The following is a 21,474-nucleotide window of genomic DNA, read 5'->3' as shown; positions in this document are numbered from 1 at the left end:
TTAGGTCATAAGGAATTATCGGTCAAGAGAAAAAAATTCCCAAAAATATTTGTAAACAATAAATATACTTTATAATTATTTTATATATAAATAAATTATCTAAATATTTGTGACAAACATTGGTGGATTTAACGTCCGATCAACCCTATATACCCAATTTCGTTATTCTTCTTATACAATCAGTGGTTCCCTATTAAGCAATTTATATAATCTCTAACATAGGTCTTATACTCCTAACATGCTATTTGCTCAAAGACTCCTATCTAAGTCCAAGCAATTTGAACTTCAAACTAAGTCGACCATGTTTGTTTATGTAGACCCCTCATGCAGATGCTCTCATATAATGAGAGCACGATCAAAATACTTGGTACAATTTTCACTATGCCTGCATCACACTCCAACAATTAAGAAAAGTTACCCTCATCCTATGGTCATCATCTAGAGCTAATAGCATGCCGATGAAGTCTCCCAATCTCATACAAAGCTATGACGCATTTAAGGAATAAGGATATGGATTCCTAGTGATCCTCGATTGATTGATTCAGTCGACTAAGTCTTACAACACTTCTTTGGATCTTAAACATTTTATCTCATATACATATCTCACGTACATGAAAAATAATCCTAATCTGCATGGAAATAAATAAAAAAACTTTATTAGCGCCGCATAAAAATATATCTAATATAAAAATATGACTTTGCTGCGACACCAATTCTAACAATGGACTACAAGCATGGTTACTCCATTTGCAATACAATTTTATTCACGAGACCTAAGGGTTACCTAAAGCTATCAAATATAGTAGATATTCGCCAAATATACATATCTTCGTACCATATCCATCTATATATCTTTGCATTGTATACATCTTTCTCTAAAATTATGATGACAAATGCAAGTTAATATCCGAAATAAGCTCTCTTGGACTACACAAAGTCGACACATCGCGCGCCGATTATAGGAGACTCGGGTGTTTCTTGTCAAACGACCCCTCCTCTCTTCTATTCAACATGTGAGGGTCTTCCTCTTTTTTTTTTTTTTTTTTTTGCTAAAGCAGAGGAATCATACCTGACGAGCACGGATGCACCCTATAAAGTCAAAAAATAGAATGCCTCAAAGTGCCAAGAGCAACTCTTCATCACCAACCCACAGAGTGTTTTCGAAGTGGCTGGTTATATAAGCAACCATCTAATCTGCAGCCTTATTAGCTTTACGTCTTTACCGAACACAGCCTAAAAGCCCCGCCATCAGACTGCACAAAGTCGACATATCGCTCGCCGATTGTAGGTGACTCGGGCGTTTCTTACTTTCTTATCACGGCCCCTCCTCTCTTCTATTCAACACCTGAAAAACTCTCGAGACACTCGCAGCGTAGAGACGCGAAATCTCTCCTCTCTCTCGCCCCGTCCCTCCGAATCGCCGACCTCGGCGGTCGCACGGTTCCGCCATGGCCGAGCCTCTCGTGAAGAAGGATGACGATCGGGACGACGAAGGTCGGTTTCCAAACCCTAGAATCTCCCCTCCTCTCTGCCGGTCTCTGTTCTCGAAGCGATTTCGCTGATGAATCCGCGAATCCGCTTTCTTCGAGATTCCCAGGTGGTAAATCTCTCAGATCAACTGCTACGGATTCAGATCCGCGGTTCTTGAATGTGGAATCCGGGCAATTGATCTGGTTACGACAGATCTGTCGTTTCTACTGTCGGGTTAATGCAAATCTTGGATTTATTCGTGTTATGTGTACGAGATTACGTTTCTTCTTGTCCATTCTCTTGTAATGTGGGATCATTGCCTCCGGATCTGAGGCATCTCAACCAAGATCCCAGTTTGTTGAGGATAATTATGTCCGTTTCATTGAAACTTTGCTGTTTTGAAGAGTAATAATGGTGTTATTGTTGTTTCCTGTGCGGTAGATTACTCCCCGTTTCTGGGTATTGAGAAGGGTGCAGTCCTTCAAGAAGCCAGGGTTTTTAACGATCCTCAACTAGATGCCAGAAGGTGCTCGCAGGTTAATAAGCTACAAACTCTTTGATTTGTGCTTAAATTCTATATCTTTATTATTTTCTTATACGCGTTCATAACTTATAAATGAGTTGTTCGACCTTTTTTGGGCTGATGTAAAGGTTATCACGAAGCTCCTGTATTTGCTTAATCAAGGAGAAACTTTTACCAAGGTAAGCTCTTGATGTTATTTATCTCTCTATGTAACTATGTTGGGTTGTTGGATTGCTCACGGATTCATGCTTGAGCTATTGTGGACTTTTCTCTTCAAAATATTGCAGGTTGAAGCCACAGAAGTATTTTTTGCTGTGACAAAACTATTCCAATCCAAGGATACTGGGTTGAGGAGAATGGTTTATTTGATGATCAAGGAGCTTTCCCCATCTGCAGATGAGGTTGGTCATATAACTTCTAAATGCATCACTTTCTATATCTAACATCTATATGATAATTTGGTATGGACTGATTTCCTTGTATGTGGAAGGTTATAATTGTGACAAGTTCATTGATGAAAGACATGAATAGCAAGACCGACATGTATAGAGCCAATGCTATACGTGTTCTTTGTAGAATTACTGATGGCACCCTTCTTACCCAAATAGAGAGATACTTGAAGCAAGCTATTGTTGACAAGAACCCTGTTGTTGCCAGTGCTGCTCTTGTTAGTGGTATTCACTTACTTCAGGTACTGTGGTGTGTTTCCTGGTGATGAGCGTTGTGGTGTGTTTCCTGGTCATGAGTGATAAGTTTGTTGCCTGAAGCAACTTCTTACTTCTGTTTCTTTTATAAAACAGACAAACCCGGAAATTGTGAAAAGATGGAGCAATGAGGTACAGGAAGCTGTCCAATCAAGAGCTGCTCTTGTGCAATTTCACGCATTGGCTCTTCTTCACCAGGTGCGATGAATTTCTTTTTCTCTGTTGTCTTGATCAAGTTGCTAAGAACTTCTGGACCTTTGCTATTTAGTTGATATGTATGGATAAAAACATTTTTGAGGAATTTCAGAAGATTTTAGCATGATCATATAATTTATGTTAAATCTGATTCACTGATATGATTAAATCACTAATGGTAGTGAGGGTGGATAGCTTGAAGATGTGTGCCAATATCCAAAACTGCAAGAATAAAATCAAGATTTTTTTTTTATTTTAATATGCTATCTTTCTGAAGTAGAATACATTATAATCTTATGATAGCTTAAACATGCAATAGTGGATGATACCGTAGGAGTTGTCAAATGGTTTCGAGATCTATGTCAAGAGTGTTAAAAGAGAAAATGAAGGATTTATCAATAATATTAGGGTAAAAAATCACCTTTTTGTGTTCTGGTGTAAAGGGGATGAGGAAATCTCACCATTATAGATAGACCTCACAAAGTGAATGAAATGGACTATGCAGTATGGCCTGCGCAAATCACTTTTGAAAATTCGGAGGAGAGCATTAACCTAGGAAGAGATTATGGACACCAGAAAACTAGGAAGGTACTGGCAACCATACTCTTGATCAGGAAAGGGCAACAATTAGAGCGAGTAACTCACAGAAAGAAATGTTTCTTATTTACAATTCAAATATTAAATTTAAAGCATATGCAGGCAGAGTTTGCATATGCATTTTTTTGCATGTCGGGAATTGAGTTCCAATTTTCAATAATTGTCTGGAGTTATTTATGCCTCAGATTATTTAAGAGGTACATATGTTTAGGGAAACTTTAAATTTGAGAAATAAGTAGTTTGTCATAGATGTATAATTAGTTCATTCATCTGACCATATATCTTCAGTTGCTTTGGGAAGTGTGGGAGAGGTTGGCTGGGACAACATGTCTTCAGATTGCAGCCATAGTTGTTAGAGTTTTCAATGCTGGTACTTGATATTTTTCTGTTTTTGATTGTAGAATTTTTTATGGAGAGCTGAATAACTATATCATGGACCAGCATGTCTAGTACAGAGGGGTAACTGGGTGCAAGTTTGACAAAAAGGTTTTGAGAAGCTTTTGTTGACAGAGGATTTGGCCATTAATAGGTTTATTTCTTAATAGGAATTCATAAGCTGATTGAAATACATTTTGCTCGTTATAATTATTTGCCTGATGCAAAGTAGGAATGGTACTGAATATCCAAGTGTTTATTTAGGCTTATCATCAGCATTTTTGCATAGACATATATATATATATATATTTATGTTATGATGTAAGCATTTATTCAGAAATAGGTAATTGGCTTATATTTGGAACTAACTAAAGTAGATGTGGCAAATCTTCAAAAATAGAATCCAATTCAGCAAGGGTGGGTGCGTGTGTGTGCGTGCGTGCATGCGTGCATGTGTGTATATAAATTTCATTACATATATATAGAACAACATGCATAGTGATAGTGGGTTATCAATAGATAACATAGTTTATATTTGATGCAATAACATCAACATCCCCAAACTCTTTCTTTAGTCATCATCCAAATCTATAGACTATAATCTGTAGTTTATGCAATAATTACAATGCCGCAAACTCCAGCATTAGGCATTCAACAATAAAAGGTTAACATTCACCAAAAAGGAAACAAAGGAAAGAAAGAAAAAGAAGAAAGCCCCCTTTGTATCGTTAGAGATATTGGGAAAGTATCTCAGGTATATTCAAGATGTATTTGATGTCTTTTTTTAATTTTGAAAATAGAAAATAAATACCCAGCATGTATCCTAGATGTATCTGACACATATCCTAGAAATACTCAGCAAGTGTCAGCATTTAATGCATATCTAACATGGACACAGCATACAATTTGAAGTATCAATGTTTCCTTGAGAACTAGGGTATCCCATAAGGTTCATGCTAGATTGCCGGTCTCAGCAATCTTGGATCCTAGGAGGGCGGAGTAGGGACCGACCTAACCTTTGGCATTTTTTTGCACAAAGTGGCTGCTCAAGGGCTCAACGCGCACCATTGCACTCGACAGCCCCAAGCCTTTTATCATTGGACCAAGCAATGGCCCCTATGCTAGATAATTGATGCTAAATCCTATAAATATGATTACCTTTTACCTGTAAGTTACTTCATAGTATTATAATCAAGAGGGGATTTTCTTCCTAAGATTCTCATGTTGTCTCTTCTTGGTGCTCCAGTTTCATGGATTATTATCTTGACTTCTGTCTATATTTCTTGATATTTTTCACAGCATAACATGCCTCTATTTATTTTGGAGTAAATAATCTTGAGAGTTATGTGTTGGATACTATTGCTGTATAATAGAATCAGAGTGCATGTTAATTTATAATTGTCACTTTGAAATTTGCTCCTGCTTCCACTATATATTTGTGTTTTCAATACATTGACATTGAAAGGCTAAAGAAGATTGGAGGAGCAGATGGTTGGGCATGCTAAGTTGGGTCTTGTGCAATGAAGACTTATATGAAATGAAAGGGGGGACACTTGAATGAGGAAAATGGGAAACTTTATTTACTCATCCTGCTGCTTGCTCTTTGACCCCTTTTAACCTCCTAATATGAGCCTGTCATCTAGTTGGTTTTGATGTGAGGCATGCTTTATGCTGGATTGTTTAGTTTTACATTTTCATTTAGTAATTACTGGTTGGTCCACATTTTTTTTTGTTTCTTTAACATCTATGCCTTGCAGGTTCCTTAACACTACTTGCATCAAATGTTAAGTTCATAGACTACATGGATCTCTTAGTTAGTTTGTTACCAAGACTCTGCTTCATTTTTTTTTCCATTCTCTGTTGTTGTTAAACCTATGTTTATCAGTGTTATTGTCAAGTTTTCCCATGTCAATTCAAAAGGAGATTGTAATAAAACAATCTTTTGTCAGATATACATAACTTGTTAAGTGTTCTGAGAAACCTCTTGCATGTGCATATTAATTGCATAGTTTTTTAACCCGCAGATACGGCAAAATGACCGCTTGGCTGTTAGCAAGCTTGTTACCAGCTTGACTAGAGGATCTGTTCGCTCGCCTCTAGCCCAATGCCTTCTTATTCGGTATACTAGCCAGGTATTTGTCTCTTTTTTTAAAAAAAATTGCAGCATATATGGTATATGGGAAACTAAAGGGCATATCTTCAGGTGATTCGAGAGTCAAGTATGAACATGCAAACGGGGGACCGTCCTTTCTTTGATTTTCTTGAAGCCTGTCTGCGACACAAAGCAGAAATGGTGATATTTGAAGCTGCAAGAGCAATAACAGAGTTGAGTGGTGTGACCAGTCGGGAGTTGACACCTGCAATCACAGTTTTACAGTTATTTCTGAGTTCATCCAAACCGGTTCTTCGTTTTGCTGCTGTTCGCACTTTAAATAAGGTTGGCTCTTAATGTTCTATCTTAAAAGGGCACCTGATTATACCTTTCTGTTATATTGTGTGGACAGTAGGGCATTGGTTTTTGTCTGGTTTGAGTAATTCAATATATGCAAATATTATTAGTGATTGAGCAAGAGTTGGACATGCCATGTGGATCCTGTCATCATGTAAACTCTTTTAATTGCTCCCTACGTTCTTTCCTTATAATGGAATTTCCAACTAGCTACAAGTGTAGTTTCCAAAAGGAGTATTCAGCGATTTTCATGAAGAAACTCCTTTATCATGCTAGTGTCCTTATCAAATCTAGATTGGCATTATCAGTATGTGGTTAGTACTCCGATGTGTTTTGATGTTTCCATAATTTTTTCCTTAGGAATTTTTGTACAACTAAACCCTGTATAACCATTTAGATAGTCGTTCATAAGTGTTTCACTACTGACTTCTGAAATACTTTGACTATGCATATATGCAAACAATTAGATTTGTAAATTCTAAATTAATGAAGATAACTGGTTTATGATTCATTCTGAATTATTTATTTAATTCCTTGTCTCTTTTTCAAATGAACTATCATTGAGATGTTGTTAGTAATTTGTTCCTTTCTGGGTCCATTTTTATGCAAAAGAAGATAAATTATGTTTTGGTCTGTGAATTTCGAAAACTATCTTAACTAGATACTGTTTGGTTGGGTTCTGAAAATATTTGTTCAGTGGATCAACATTTTCTAATTTGATATGCTTTGTTGTTTCTCTAATGATGTCTTTCAGGTGGCTATGACACATCCTTTGGCAGTTACCAATTGTAATATTGACATGGAAAGCTTAATCTCTGATCAAAACAGGAGCATCGCTACTCTTGCTATAACAACACTTCTAAAAACTGGCAACGAATCAAGTGTAGATCGATTGATGAAACAAATAACTAATTTCATGTCAGATATTGCTGATGAGTTCAAGATTGTTGTGGTGGAAGCTATAAGATCTTTGTGCCTGAAATTTCCTCTTAAGTATCGTTCACTGTACGCGACCTCAATTTGTACAACCTTTGGATTCTTTCTTGTTTTTAAGGGATAACACAATTAATCATTTACTACTTTTATATTTTATGCAGGATGAACTTCTTAAGCAGCATTCTTAGAGAAGAAGGGGGTTTTGATTATAAGAAAGCAATTGTTGATTCTATAGTTATCCTTATCAGAGATATACCAGAAGCTAAAGAAAGTGGCTTGTTTCATCTCTGTGAATTTATTGAGGATTGTGAATTTACATATCTGTCAACTCAGGTAACTATTATTTAATTCACTGTTCTTTTCTTGCTGCTTGGACAAAATTAAGCTGTTCTGTTGCTTGGTGTCTTCTCTGGCTGCACCGTCATTTATGTCCTCCGCATGGTTATATTATGGTTGCGTGTCCTAAGCTATAAAATAAAATATGGAGGCTAGACTCCGCAACCAAAATTAGAAATGCCTCCAAGACTTCTATGCATCATTTATATTGACGATGCAGCATAGAAGGAAGGAACAGTCATCTCTGAATGGAATGGGCAAGCTTAGCATAGAAGAGGAGTCCATTGTAGAAGCTAGCAGCTAGTAGTGACAGCTTTTGAGCTTTCAACAGGGACATGACTTTATGTAATATAGTCTTATTTCTTGATTCTTATTTTAGCTTAAGATGAATGCAATGAGACTGCATGAACTTGAACCATGAATCTTTTGTGATGACATTCCTACTTGTGAATTGGTGCTCTAGATTTCACTGTAGGATCCTCTCTTACTCATAGTTGCATTTTCAGGAATGCTACACCAAATAGTGGAGTGACTCTCAGATTGAGATCCTATTGTGAAACATCCTCAAACTGTAATGAATCATAAATTGATTAGTAAAGCCAACATCACATAGATGGGATAAGAAGTACTTAATTCTTTCAGGAGAAGAATTGTTCTGCGTAAATGATATCACAATTAAAATTCTGATAAGGAAATGGCCACATTTGATGCTAATAGGTGTTTCCATACTCTTTTTGATGTGTTTAGTTGATTTGATTATTGACTCTTCTTATCAAATGTTACTTCTAGATACTTCACTTTCTGGGAAATGAAGGGCCGAAGACATCAGATCCTAGTAAATATATACGCTACATTTATAATCGTGTTATACTTGAAAATGCCACTGTTCGAGCTAGTGCTGTGAGTACATTGGCGAAGTTTGGTGCTTTCGTTGATTCATTGAAGGTGCTGCGCTGATCCAAGTTCTTTTCCCTATTTAATTGCAAGTCTATCTAAATTCTTCCCCTCTTTATTTTCAAGTTTCTTTAGCTGATGAGCTACTCACACATGTTGTATCTGTTGTGGATATGTTTTGCAGCCTCGCATATTTGTTCTTTTGAGGCGTTGCCTTTATGATAGTGATGATGAGGTAAGCTTAAATTTAGAAGGAACCTCAGTCTCTCTTCATGGTTTATAAATCTAGGCTGCATGGTTACATTAGCAAGCTCTCGTCATCTAAATTTATCAGCGGAACCTCTTCCTATCTTCATTGTCATTCAGTGAAAATCACACTTATTTTATTAAAAGACATGATCCAATGGCATATGCGATGGACACAAATATATGGCAGCTCAGACAAAATTCTACGCTGTCTGAAATAGATTTTTTTATGCATATCAGATTTTCTTTCTACAGTTTCTGTTACAAAGCTCCATCTTTCATTTGATCTTGAATTGCCCTCTTTCATGGATTAGAATGCATAGTAAAACCCTCGCTAGGCACAATTGTTATAAAGCTGACCTCCATTATTGTTGGATAAATCTGGTTCTCATGACCATGGTCTTTATGTATGAAGTTTTTATATCTAAAGTAATGACTAAAATGATCTTCATTTTCATCTATTTTAATTACCATAGGTTCGCGATCGTGCAACACTTTATCTCAATATGATTGGAGGTGATGGTTTGGTTGGCGAAACTGACAAAGATGTTAAAGAGTTCCTCTTTGGCTCATTGGATGTGCCACTTGTCAATTTGGAAACGAGTCTACGGAATTATGTGAGTGCCCTTTGAAATTTGATAGCTGTTGTTCTGCCATCACCTCATTTTTCTTTAATTGAAATACAGGAATCTTCTGAAGAACCTTTTGATATATCAACTGTACCAAAGGAAGTAAAGTCACAGCCTCATGCTGAGAAAAAGGCTCCAGGTAAAAAGCCTACTGGTTTAGGAGCTCCTACCACCGGTCCGACATCGGCTGTTGATTCATATGAAAAACTTCTTTTGTCTATTCCGGAATTCGCTGGCTTTGGTGAACTCTTCAAGGTTACTGATTCAGACTCTTTGTCCCAACCCCACCCCCCTCGTGCAACTTTTAGAGTTTTCTCTCTTCCATCCCTCATGTAACTGTTAAAATTTTCTGATTGAGATATATATATCACGATTGAAATATTTTGTTCCTGTTTCTCAGTCATCTGCACCTGTGGAGCTGACGGAAGCTGAAACAGAATATGCAGTTAATGTTGTCAAGCACATTTATGATGGTCATGTTGTATTCCAGTACAACTGTACAAACACCATTCCTGAACAGCTACTTGAAAATGTAATAGATATTTTACAGAATAAATATTTCTTGTTCATCATCGTTTTGGATCCTTTTCAATTGTTTCCATTTGGCAATGTTTCTAGGTCACTGTTTTTGTTGACGCTTCTGAAGCTGAGGAATTTTCAGAAGTTGCATCAAAGCCTCTTAGAACCTTGCCCTATGATTCGCCAGGGCAGAGTTTTGTGGCTTTTGAAAAGCCAGAAGGTGTTCCTGCCGTGGGGAAGTTCTCAAACTTGTTGAAATTCATAGTCAAAGAGGTACTTCTAGAACATTTAAGAATACATTTTTTACTGCATCCTTTTGTACTACATTTATGCTGTATGAGATCTTGACGCTATTTTTTAGCTGATGAGTGATTAAAAAAAAAGGTGGTAACAGAAAGTTTACACAGCTGCAAGTTTAAATTGTATTTCATCGCTAGCTTGAATAGAAGAAATACAAATGCATTTGTAGTTTACTTTTTCTTCCTAATGTTGGCAAAGATACTTAGTCTCCTCGTGACAGTGAACAAGAGTTTTAATCCTGCTCAGTTTTTAATTGAAGTCAGCATCAGTCCAAGCTTCCAAAATTTGGGTGATGTTCACTTATCAAAGGGATTCTGTTCTACTTTTGTTGTTTTAAAAATATTCTTGTCTTAACTTTTTAATAAACAAGAAATTTTTATTTTTTGGGGTAAATATGAGAGCATTTTGCAGGCTTTTTATTTATCTCCTCCTTATCGGATTTTTAGACCTATCTTCTGTCCTGGGTGAACTGCAAGAATTTGGTAGCAAAGAATTTGGATCAAGAGAAAATAGTTGGATGAGGAGAACAAGATCTAATTTATAACCATAGCCATAACCAAGAAACCTTGTCATGTATTTAGCTTTTCACTTGCTTTACTAATGTATCCTTCCTTACATTTCTATGCATGTTTTCCTAAAATTTGTCCCTCTTTCAGACCCTAAGGGACATGCCTAAGCTCATTTGCTTATCAGTGGATTTCTTATTGGGATTGGGCATGACCTGAGTCAATCTATTGTCCTCCAATTATCTTCTACCATGCAACTTGTTGAATATTTTCTTGTGTTCCCATTTCATCTTTTCTTTCCTTTTTTGTAAAGGTGAGTGGTACCATTGGCACGATGATTTTTCCCCTGGATACCTAAATGGTCCATTTGAATGTAGCGAGGCATTGCCAGAAACACACATGATGTGTAAGAAGCCAAAACCTCTTATATTTGTCCTAGAAATCGACTCCATCTGAAAGGGCATTTCTCTCATTTGTGTTATTGACACCTATGTTATACATAACCTTTAATTTAACCTGATACACAAACCCCAAACTCTTTAAATGGATATTGAGATGACACTTGGATATGGGTTTCTAAGAGAAATATGTAGATATTGAAAGAAACACTTAGATGCAATGAGCCTGAGCCCATGTAACAGAGATTGGCACTTGCTCCTTTTCCTCCTGGAAGGAAAAAGGTTTTAAATGCAGCTAAATCTCTTCTCATTACTAGGGGTCTTAACATGCTTTTGATGTGAGGTATGTTATGCCTTGATAGCACTCATTGTATTGCAGAGGACGTGATCTTCTATATATAATTATATGTAGCTTGTAATAACTTCCTGATATGCATTTTGATTGCTTATATATAGTGTAATAGAAAAATATACAAAAGTATTGTCATATCCAAGTTCATATATATATATATATATATATATATATATATATATATATATATATATATTCTATATTGTAAATGAAAAATGAATGTACTTAATAGATTTTGTTTGTCAAATTTACTGACCAATATATCCTTATTTCTTAGGAAAATATTATCTTAAAATAATGACACTTTAGTTAAAAAACATCATTCTCAATTTTTTTTATCAATTTTATGTTACTACTCAAGTTATGGTGTCTCCAATCCTAACTATTCTCCCTTTAATTTTATATCTAAATATTTTAAGATAATTTACAAACACCATCCAATCCACCAAGCCCATTTTCCATGTGCAGCAATTTTCCCCTAATTTTTTGATTTGTTGCATTCAATTTATTTAACTTATATATCTATATTATATATTTAAAGGAATGGATTTTGCACCTCCTGGGAGGAGTAGTTAGCTGCTCTTTGTGGGAGTAGTTAGCTGCTACTCTTGACTCCAAAATTAATAATGGAGTTTCCAATTCAAAGATCCACAATTGGATATCAAAAATCACTATTTAATGGTATTTAACCTATGCATCATGGGGACACAAGAATGAATTGATGGATTCCATTGTGCTACTGTGCTAAGATACATAATAAGCATCTAAATTGAGAATCCACCCTATTGATCATGATCTACACATGTTAGAGCATATTTAGATTGAAAGCACAAGATTATAATGCTAAGATCATAGCAAAACATGGTTCTCTATTATTTTATCCATTCATTTTTATGTCTACATGTTGCATATGTTAGAGACCAGCAAAATACTTGATTCTTGGTTTCTAGGCATTTTTAGTGGTATAGGTCATGGTTAACAGTGGAAATCTTCACTTTGAACGCCCCGTTATTGATTTTGGAGTCGAGAGTAGTAAATGCTATCTTAGAGAAGCAAAGTCTATCTCTTAGTATAATATAATAACATAGAACTATATTCTTATTTTATTTTTATTTTTTCTTAAATATGCAACTTACATGCCTGGTTGCTAGTACCCTGTAAAACTTGCGGTCCTTTGTTAATGGATATCGCCAAGTGAAAAAATTCAACTATAACCCCCCATAAAAGGCTCATAAACAGTACTATGTTGCTAGTTCTGGTGTTAATGATCAATGAGAAAATTTGATAAGGCAAACTGATTTTTCCCTAGAACTTCGAGTGAACTAGAATTGGATAGATCCTGACAAATAAACATGAGGGGAAATGCCACCTTACAACCAGTCTTTAGGCAGAAAAAAATTAGCCTTTACATGCTCTATAAAAAGGAAAGATCGATTAACATCCAAAAATTGTGGCTTTAAAAGGATTATGAAATTCACCTTCCTTACATTTTGTCCATCAACCTCAATTTGACTTTAAATTACATGCACGTTATCTCATATATAGGAAGCGAGGATACTCAGGTTGATTTCAGCTTCTCGTTTTTCTTCGGAAAAAAAATCTAACCATTATATGGGAAATTTGTATTGCTGAAGGTTGGAGGAACTGTGCTCTCTTGCTTCGATCTACCACGCCCGTTCTCTCCATGCCTCCACCTATATCCTATGCAGTGCTCAATCTCCTGAATACTTATTTCCTTAAACACCAAAATTGAAACATGAGATCGCCTTCCACTTCTTTTCTCATCTCGATTACCCCTATCTGTTACAAGGCTGTGACTGACACTGGATAAGTTCCATGATAGATCAGCAGCACCCACATGTGGCTATTTCAGATGCATGAATTTGTTAAATCCTCCTATGATGGTGTACCTTAAGGTGGGTGGAGGTGAATGACATGGGAACGTGGGTAGGAGGCCTGTGGTGGCTATGGGTTCTTACTCTTTCTCTTGACCCTCTTCTTTCCCTCCATCAACCTCTACGTACTGTGCCTACTGCCATACATAATGACTGCAATCTCGGTGTTAGTTCATACTATAAAATATAATGGGTGTGCAGTGCTTCAAATAATATTATAGAGCAGTAAAATCTATCTAAAAGATCATGAAGACAGAAGTTGATTCGTCGACATTACTGTTAGTGTTGCTTTGGAGCCATTTTATCTGGGCTAGGCTGAGCAAGGTCAGTTTTTAAAGGATGACGTGCATGATGTTGATGGTTACTGGACGTGCTTCAGGTGGATCCGGCTACTGGCGAAGCAGATGAAGAAGGTGTTGAAGATGAATACCAGCTAGAAGATCTTGAAGTCGTGGCAGCAGATTATATGCTGAAGGTAGGAGTCTCCAATTTCAAGAATGCTTGGGATAATATGGGTGCAGATTGCGAGCGTGTTGATGAGTATGGACTTGGCGTCCGTGAAAGCTTGGCTGAAGCTGTTAGTGCTGCCATCAACATTCTTGGCATGCAGACCTGCGAGGTAGGTTACTTGTTACTGAAACATAGTCCAATAGCGAACCTAGAATTTCAAAATACGACTACATATAGCTCAATACATTAAATGATGCCATTATGCATTACTTTGACACCTCATCAAATAGTGCAGATCTGAATGTTCTGTTTCTGGTTCTTTCATTTTATTTATTTATTTATTTTATTGTTTGATTCAATTGTCCTTGATTCAAATAGAGCACTTATTGCCCTTGATTCAATTGTATGGCATTATTTATTTAAAATTTTTGTTTTCAAAATCTGGAACATAAACAAGCCTTGACTTCTTAGCTGCCAAAAATTCAATGCTGCTTAAAAAATTTGAACAAATATGCATTCGAATTCTAAAATTTCTCATATATTGATCCATCATATTTTCACATAAGAAAAGTGCATTCCAGAATTTTTTGAAGCTTTTCGATATATTTTTGTTCTCTATTTTTAGCTGATTTTTGAAGGAAATAATCATGATTTAATTGATCATGTCTGTTTCTGGCAGGGAACTGATGTGGTTCCAAGCAATGCACGGTCACATACTTGCCTTTTGTCTGGTGTATTCATTGGCAATGTGAAAGTGCTAGCTAGGATATCATTTGGGATTGATGGTCCTAAGCAAGTGGCTATGAAACTTGCGGTTAGATCCGAAGATCAGGCAGTCAGTGATGCAATCCATGAAATTGTTGCTAATGGCTAATGCTGATATTGGCAAAGTTTCCTTTTTCCACATAAGATGGATGATTTTGAGGATCTGTTTTTCTGAGTCAGGATTGATACAACATAATCATAGCAGCCAAACGAAGGAAGAAGGTGCAGTTGGGGTTTTTGAGTTGTTATTCTAAGATGAAGACATTGCTGTTACTATTTTTTTGAACTCCAACATTTCTGTTTGTTGATCAATGATGAATGATATGAGATTAAGTTGTTAAACCTTGTGAGACTGATTCAGTGTTCTACTATACTCAGAATCGGGAATATGTTATGACAAACCTTCTCTACCAAATAAAAAGCATGCCTAGTCTGGAAAGCATATGCGAAAATGGGTGATCTGGTATGCTGAACCAGTTCGTACCGGCCGGTTCTACATGTACTGTATCGGCACCAGTATCGGGGCCAATCGGTATGGTTCAGCCGTGGAAAACGGGAGCTGGAACCGATTAGTTTCCGCTATGTACCGGTGCAAGCTAGTCCGGTTCGCATCGGTACTATCTTGTACCGATGCGAGTCGGACTGATTTGCACTCTACTATCTTGTATCGGGGGGAGCCGAACCGGTTCGCACCGATACGTGCGGGGCAGCAGGCTCGGGAAAAAAGAAGAAGAAAGAAGAGTGAAGAAAGAGGAAGAAAGAAGAGGAAGAAGAAGAGGAGAATAAGACGTATTGGCACTGGGCCTCGCGCGGGGAAATGCCTTTCGTTGCTCGCAAAAGAAGGGAGAGAAGGAAGGAGAAGGAAGAAGATTCGGGAAGAAGAAGGAATAAGAGAAAGGAAAAGAAAAAGAAAAGAAGAAAAGAAAAAAAAAGAATGTGGCCGTGCGTGTCTCGCATGGATGGCTTCACCTGTGGAAGCGCGGGGAAACGTGTGGAACCGCGCGGGCGCGCTCCCACGGCGGACCAGGTCGGTACCGGTTCGGTATGGCCCGAATCGGTAACGACTTGGTCCGGGTCGCCACGGGTATGCCGACCGCTACCGGTTCGGTGTACCCTGCCTATTGTCTCCTAACATACGAATTTAATTCAGAACTCTCGTCTGATGATTATGGATGATCGTACCTTTGCTACAGATCATGTGAACTTATATAGAATTACTCCTTGCTGATGCTTAGAGAAGAAAGTTAGACTTTGTACATACCATCAGTCTTGTAAAAGAAGAGTTCCTGGTGGATTGAAGTAGTAATTTCTTCCAGGAAGCTGGCAGATAAATATTACTGCTCCTGGTATCTGTAAAGATGTGCATGTCATTAGAGTTCCCAACGGAGCTATAACCTGTGCTTGCTGCGTCCATTTAAGCTAGAAATTGGTAGCTACCTATGATGTTTGTGACTCATGTCAGCAATCTGGGATGTCAATGAGCTTGGGTTGATGCAAGGCAACTACAGAAGACTAGGTGGTAGGTCTGACCTGAGTCTTGTGGATTCAGATCGACCGGGTTCTATCACAAGGTCTCCTGGACGGTGGAGACTGCAATAACAGTATCCTTATCAAATTTCCACTCCTAGAGGATCTCTTACCTGGTTCTCAAAACTAGCCTGTATTTTTTTCCTTCATTCTATGTCTCTTACTAACAGTTTCATTGTTCACATCCTATGTAGTGGCAGCTGCTTTGCATTTTATCTCTGTATGTATCATGTTGTACTGACATCATCCTTGTTTGTGGAAACGTCATCTCTTTACATTTTACGTAGACCCACCTCAATTAAATAAAGCAATACTGGTAACGATCAAATGACTCAATTAATCAATAGAGACTCAGTTTAACTCAATTACTTTTTTAAATTAATACTTAAGGACTTCATTTATGTCATTCTAAAGCTTGAGTTCGGTGATTTCATCATACCTTTTGCTCTGTGGAAACTCAAAGTTCTAGGTTTTTTTTTTTGGTTCTTTCTTTGCTAAATTTGATAATGAATTCTGGTCCATGATTCTGTAGTTAGCAGTTGATTGGATGCCTTTGATAGTCTTGTTGCTTCTTGTGGCGTGTAGTCACATAAAACAAAAGAAAAATCCTTCAAAGTTTATTGTAAGTATCTTTATTTGTTATCTGTAGTATCAAAGAAGATTTGGTTTGGAAGCTAATAACTTCTTTTGCATTAGCATTCTTCTTCATCAAGGCCTTCTAACTTTGAGCAGATTGTCTTGATTAAGTTTTAGAATATCTTGGACAGCTAATTCAGTTTGTGGCGGATCTTGTGGTGCATCATGTTTGTCTTTGGTTGGCTGAACTTTAATGACGTTTGAGGGATCTTGAACAGCCATTTCACAATATTCACATCTTTATTGTTGTATTCCATGTCCTGTTCGTGGGAAAAATTTTGTGGTGCCTCCTTTGGCGTCTCTCACTTCCAATTTCTCTATCATGGCTTTGTCACATTTTGACAACACTTTAGGATAATAGGGGCTTTAATACTTGAAGCAGAATCTACGTATGGAAGGCTTCGGACTTGAAAATGTTGTGATCTATTCCATTTACCATTGATTCTTGGGAGGGATTGTTCAATAGCTAACAAAGTGTTCAAGTTCATCTAGCCTACCGAATATTTTTATAAAAGTTTGTTGTGTTAGAATTCACAAGTTCTTATAACTATGATAAAATTTCATATAACCATGATATAGAAACTGTCCTTGATTTTGCATTGTGATTAAGCTAAATTTTGAAACTAAATTGATATAGGACGCCCTTGGGGTTAGGAAAATCAAAGGCTGAAGGGGCTTGGAGATGTTAAAACTAACCTACTCATTTGAAGGATTTTAAGTTCACATCTCAGTTTTTGGACTCACAGAAAAAAGAAAAATAATAAGAAAAAGGAAGGAATTTTTTTTAGAAAAAGGAGAGAAAGATAAGCAAAGTGATAGGATCTGAACTCACTTTGGAGGTTCTCACATCTAATCTCGAATCATATGAGGGAAACTCAAAGAAGATGATAAAATGGAATCACTTTGAAGGGCCTCTTATCCCCTTTGCATCACATTAAGGAAACTTGTATAATGAAAATTGGTTTCATTCATCAACATTACATTCTATCCTAATGGAGAAGCATTCACTAATTTATATATTGTTTAGAAGTATATGATAAAATTATTTCATGCCTAAATAACTTTTATTGACCAAGCAAGGTGGCTTATAGAACAAATATACCTTACTCGACATACAAGCAAATGATTTTATGTCTATGTGATATGACTTAATGGCAATTTGCTTGTTGGTCGAGAAATTGGCCCGATTGAGAAAATAAAAAGAAAAATAATTAAAATTACATGGACATGACTCAATTAAATAAAGCACATACTAGCACGGCTTAAATAACTTAATCAAATAATTAATACTCGATTAACTCAACTAAAGCAGTTAATTAACAAATAAGCTATTAATTAGGGCATATTTGGTCAAAAAAGTGGAGTGAAAATTGACCTTTAGGAAACTTCTAAAAGCAATAATTTCAGAAAATGCACTTCACAAAAAGAAAAGTTATACTTTTGTTATTTTGTTTGTTGAGAAAAGAGTTACTAAGATGCACTTTCATCGTTTTGGTTGTTTGGTTGTTTGGTTGCAAGTTGAAAGAGACACTTGCAGCATATATAGAATAAAAAAAAAATCTTATTTTATTACTATTTGAAAAATATTATGCATCATATCAAATGGATATATAACCATGTACTGATGAATTGTGATAATATTATTTTTTTATTAATTGTTTTGTACATATTTGAGTAATAGGAATAGTATTTCTAATAGTTATTACTAAAATAAAGATAATTACCAATAATAGTTAATTTTGATTAATAATAATTTAACTGTTACAAAAAAATAATATATAGTATAAAGTAGGAATAAAATCTAATGTATTTTAGTTATTATAATGATATGATCTTATATAGTTAATATTCCTATAATATAATAACAATAGTCAAAGTAAAAATATGTTTAAACATAACTAAAATATAAATTTTTAACTAATCATAATTGTTTATTATCATAAATAATACTATGGTATGATAACATAGTAAAATATTTATTATCATTTTCTAATATAATACTGTACTAATAATAGTAGTAGTAGTAGTAATAATAATAATTTTAATAATTATTTTTATATTATAATAAAAATATACCTATTTTAAGTTTCAATTGCCATTTGAAAGTGAATTTGGCTCTCTCATCCATTTTAATTCAAAATGGCTTAGAATCTCTTTTGGTCTAAAGTGACTTTTTTGTTCTGCTGACCCAACCAAGTAGTACAAGTAGTCGAAACTTCACTTTGCAGAATTGTCTTTCAGCCCTTTTAAGGGCTAACCAAATATATCCTTAATTTCATCTTAAAGCATGAGTTTAGCCATTGTATTATACATCTTCGCTATATGGGAACTCATCTCGAAATTTGGATCTTATTTTGTTCTTTCTTCACTACTAAAATTCGATAATGAATTATTATTTGTAGGCTTTGTAGTCCCTTATTCCTTGATAGTACTAAAATTCCCTTATTCCTTGTAGTCCCTTATTTCTGATGATTTTGTTGCATGATTTCACATAAAATAGAATAATATATTGAGAAAGCTATTGTCCGGAAGGATCTTCATAGGTTATGCTTAATTTTAAAAGGATTTGGTTTGGAAGCTAACAACTTTTTTATCGAGTGGATTTTCATAATTAACCTGTCCTTCAACTCTTCGAGTTTCTTGGACATCTAGTTCAATTTGTGGTGAATCTTATAGTGCATCATACTCGTCTTGGCTCAAATGGATTGATAATCTTGAGAGCCATTTCACAATATTCACTTTTTATTATTATGTTGGATGTCCAGTTCACTGAAGGAACTTTGTGGTGCCTCCTTTGTTTTTTTTAATTATTTTTTTTTTATTTTTTTAACTTCAAGTTTCACTTTCATGAGCTCACCACATGCTTGCTTTACTTTTAGGGTAACAAGTACTTTAATGCTTGGTCCAGAAATCCACGAATCCCCATAACTATGATATAAACCCTCATAACTATGACATGGAGACCATCATTATTGATTATATGTTGGTAAACTAAGCTTTGATGCCAATTTGATATCGAATAACCTAGTGGTTAGGAAAGCCAAGGGCTTTAGGGGTTTTCGGATACTAAGACTAAACTAGTAGTTTGCTAGATTTTAAATTCAAATATAAGCTTTTTCACTTTGTAAAGAATTAAAAAAGAATCAGACGGAAGAGAAAGATTGGCAAAACGGTAGGATCTAGACTTACAATGGAGGGCCTCATGAGGAAAAAAAGGAAAAATAACATGAACTAATTTTTAAGAGCATCACAACAATCTTGAATCCACCGAAACTTAAAGATCACTCAGGAGGGCCTCCTACCACCTTCTCACTAGACAAAGAAAACTTATATACAGAAAATCGTTCCATTTATTAACATTACATCCCATCCTAATCGAGGGGATGCCAACTTTCTATAAATCTCTTAAAAGTGATACATAATAATATCATCCTTCCACTAAATTACAATTACAAGCTAGCCTTTATTTCATACCAAGTAACCTTCATTGGCCAATGGCCAAGTAAGTTGACTTGCGTAACGCGTATACTTAAAAATTTACTAATGATGCTTCACTTGAGAAAATAATTTTATAGACCTATGAGATAACTTGTTGCCAAGTAAAATTAAAATAAAATAAAAACGATTGCTAGTCAAGTAATTAACCTAATTGATAGAAAATAAAATAAAAATAATTATAATTATGTGGATCCAATACAGCTTAATAAAGCACATACAAGTAAGATTAGATGACTCATTAAACAATTAAGACAACTAACTCAATTAAAGCAGCCAATTAATAATTATTGTGAGGAGCCGTGCAAGGTGTGTGTTTAGTCCCATATCGATTATTCGTTGGGTAGATTTTGGATATTTATACAGGAACAAGGAACCCAAATAATATCTTCTGACTAGCCATTTTGGGTGAGGTCCTCGGTCTAATTACAATTAGACTCTTGATTAATATCATTTTAAAACTTAGGTTCAGCGATTGCATTTGCTAGTCTCTTAAAAGTAGGTATATGCCCATATAGCATGTGCTAAAGATTACTAATATATTATAATGGATGGTTATCAAAATTACTATCATAGCTTACGGAAAGTATAATTTTAGAGCTTTAATATTTACATATACAAGCAGACTAAAGGCGGCAATTTTAGGCCCACCCCAACCAACTCACCTAAAGCCACCTGAAATAAATAGATTGGGGTGAGGATTTTTCATAATTAGATTGGATATAGAGTTAGCAAAGAGCAAACCAATTATAAATGTGCCACATATGGCCCTAGACCTTTCAACTCATGGGTCATTTTGGGTTGAATAAACCTTTATAATTCATCCCTAGTAATAATTGTGTAATGAGCTACAACTACGTCCAATTTTAATTTAAATTTATAAAATTCAAAAAATTAATAATCAATGGAACTCGAAAAAAAAAGAAGAAGCAAAGACAACAAGTTATTTAAGAATCATTAATTTTTCTTCTCTATTTTTTCATCATGCTTTTTCATTCTATGTGGTTACTTAGTCCTAAATTTCTCATATTTGATCATATTTTATTTTAAATAATTAACATATGTAATTAACAAACAAATTGCTAATTAGATTGACAAGTTAAGGATAGCTCTATATAAATAAACAAGTCGCATATGGATTTATCTTTTTCAACGTTTTTATAAAGAGGTTTAGTATATGGAATCGGCAAACCCACACACGAAGTGACGGCAAGGCGGTGCAACGCAACGCCGTATCCGAACCTCCCCCCGCTATAAATATCGACGAATACATTAAA

At 35.5% G+C, this 21,474-nt stretch overlaps 1 protein-coding gene across 1 annotated transcript; it reads left to right on the top strand.

Annotated features, from left to right (window-relative positions):
- The first annotated feature begins 1,270 nt into the window (after positions 1-1,270).
- Positions 1,271-14,881, top strand: LOC103702706 (coatomer subunit gamma-2). The gene is made up of 18 exons (XM_008785245.5): positions 1,271-1,494; positions 1,912-2,006; positions 2,122-2,172; positions 2,281-2,394; positions 2,484-2,684; positions 2,794-2,895; positions 5,889-5,996; positions 6,068-6,301; positions 7,068-7,318; positions 7,411-7,582; positions 8,375-8,530; positions 8,664-8,714; positions 9,202-9,342; positions 9,412-9,609; positions 9,755-9,886; positions 9,973-10,146; positions 13,704-13,943; positions 14,454-14,881. Exons 1-18 carry the CDS (start codon positions 1,449-1,451, stop codon positions 14,646-14,648), a joined length of 2,661 nt encoding a protein of 886 aa, XP_008783467.1. The 5' UTR covers positions 1,271-1,448; the 3' UTR covers positions 14,649-14,881.
- Positions 14,882-21,474: the final 6,593 nt, after the last annotated feature.

Source organism: Phoenix dactylifera, chromosome 1, assembly GCF_051530095.1.
Source record: "Phoenix dactylifera cultivar Ajwa chromosome 1, Ajwa_hap1_PhDact_Kaust_v1.1, whole genome shotgun sequence".
NCBI classification, from domain to species: Eukaryota; Viridiplantae; Streptophyta; class Magnoliopsida; order Arecales; family Arecaceae; genus Phoenix; species Phoenix dactylifera.
This window is presented reverse-complemented; position numbering and strand designations above follow the sequence as displayed.

What these genes read in the sequence shown, in the direction of transcription:
- LOC103702706 (XM_008785245.5), top strand. Translation starts at nt 1,449, where the DNA reads ATGGCCGAGCCTCTCGTGAAGAAGGATGACGATCGGGACGACGAAG. An exon ending in TTTCCCCATCTGCAGATGAG is followed by an intron (nt 2,395 to 2,483) that starts GTTGGTCATATA and finishes TGTATGTGGAAG; the next exon opens with GTTATAATTGTGACAAGTTC. An exon ending in GCTTTGGTGAACTCTTCAAG is followed by an intron (nt 9,610 to 9,754) that starts GTTACTGATTCA and finishes CCTGTTTCTCAG; the next exon opens with TCATCTGCACCTGTGGAGCT.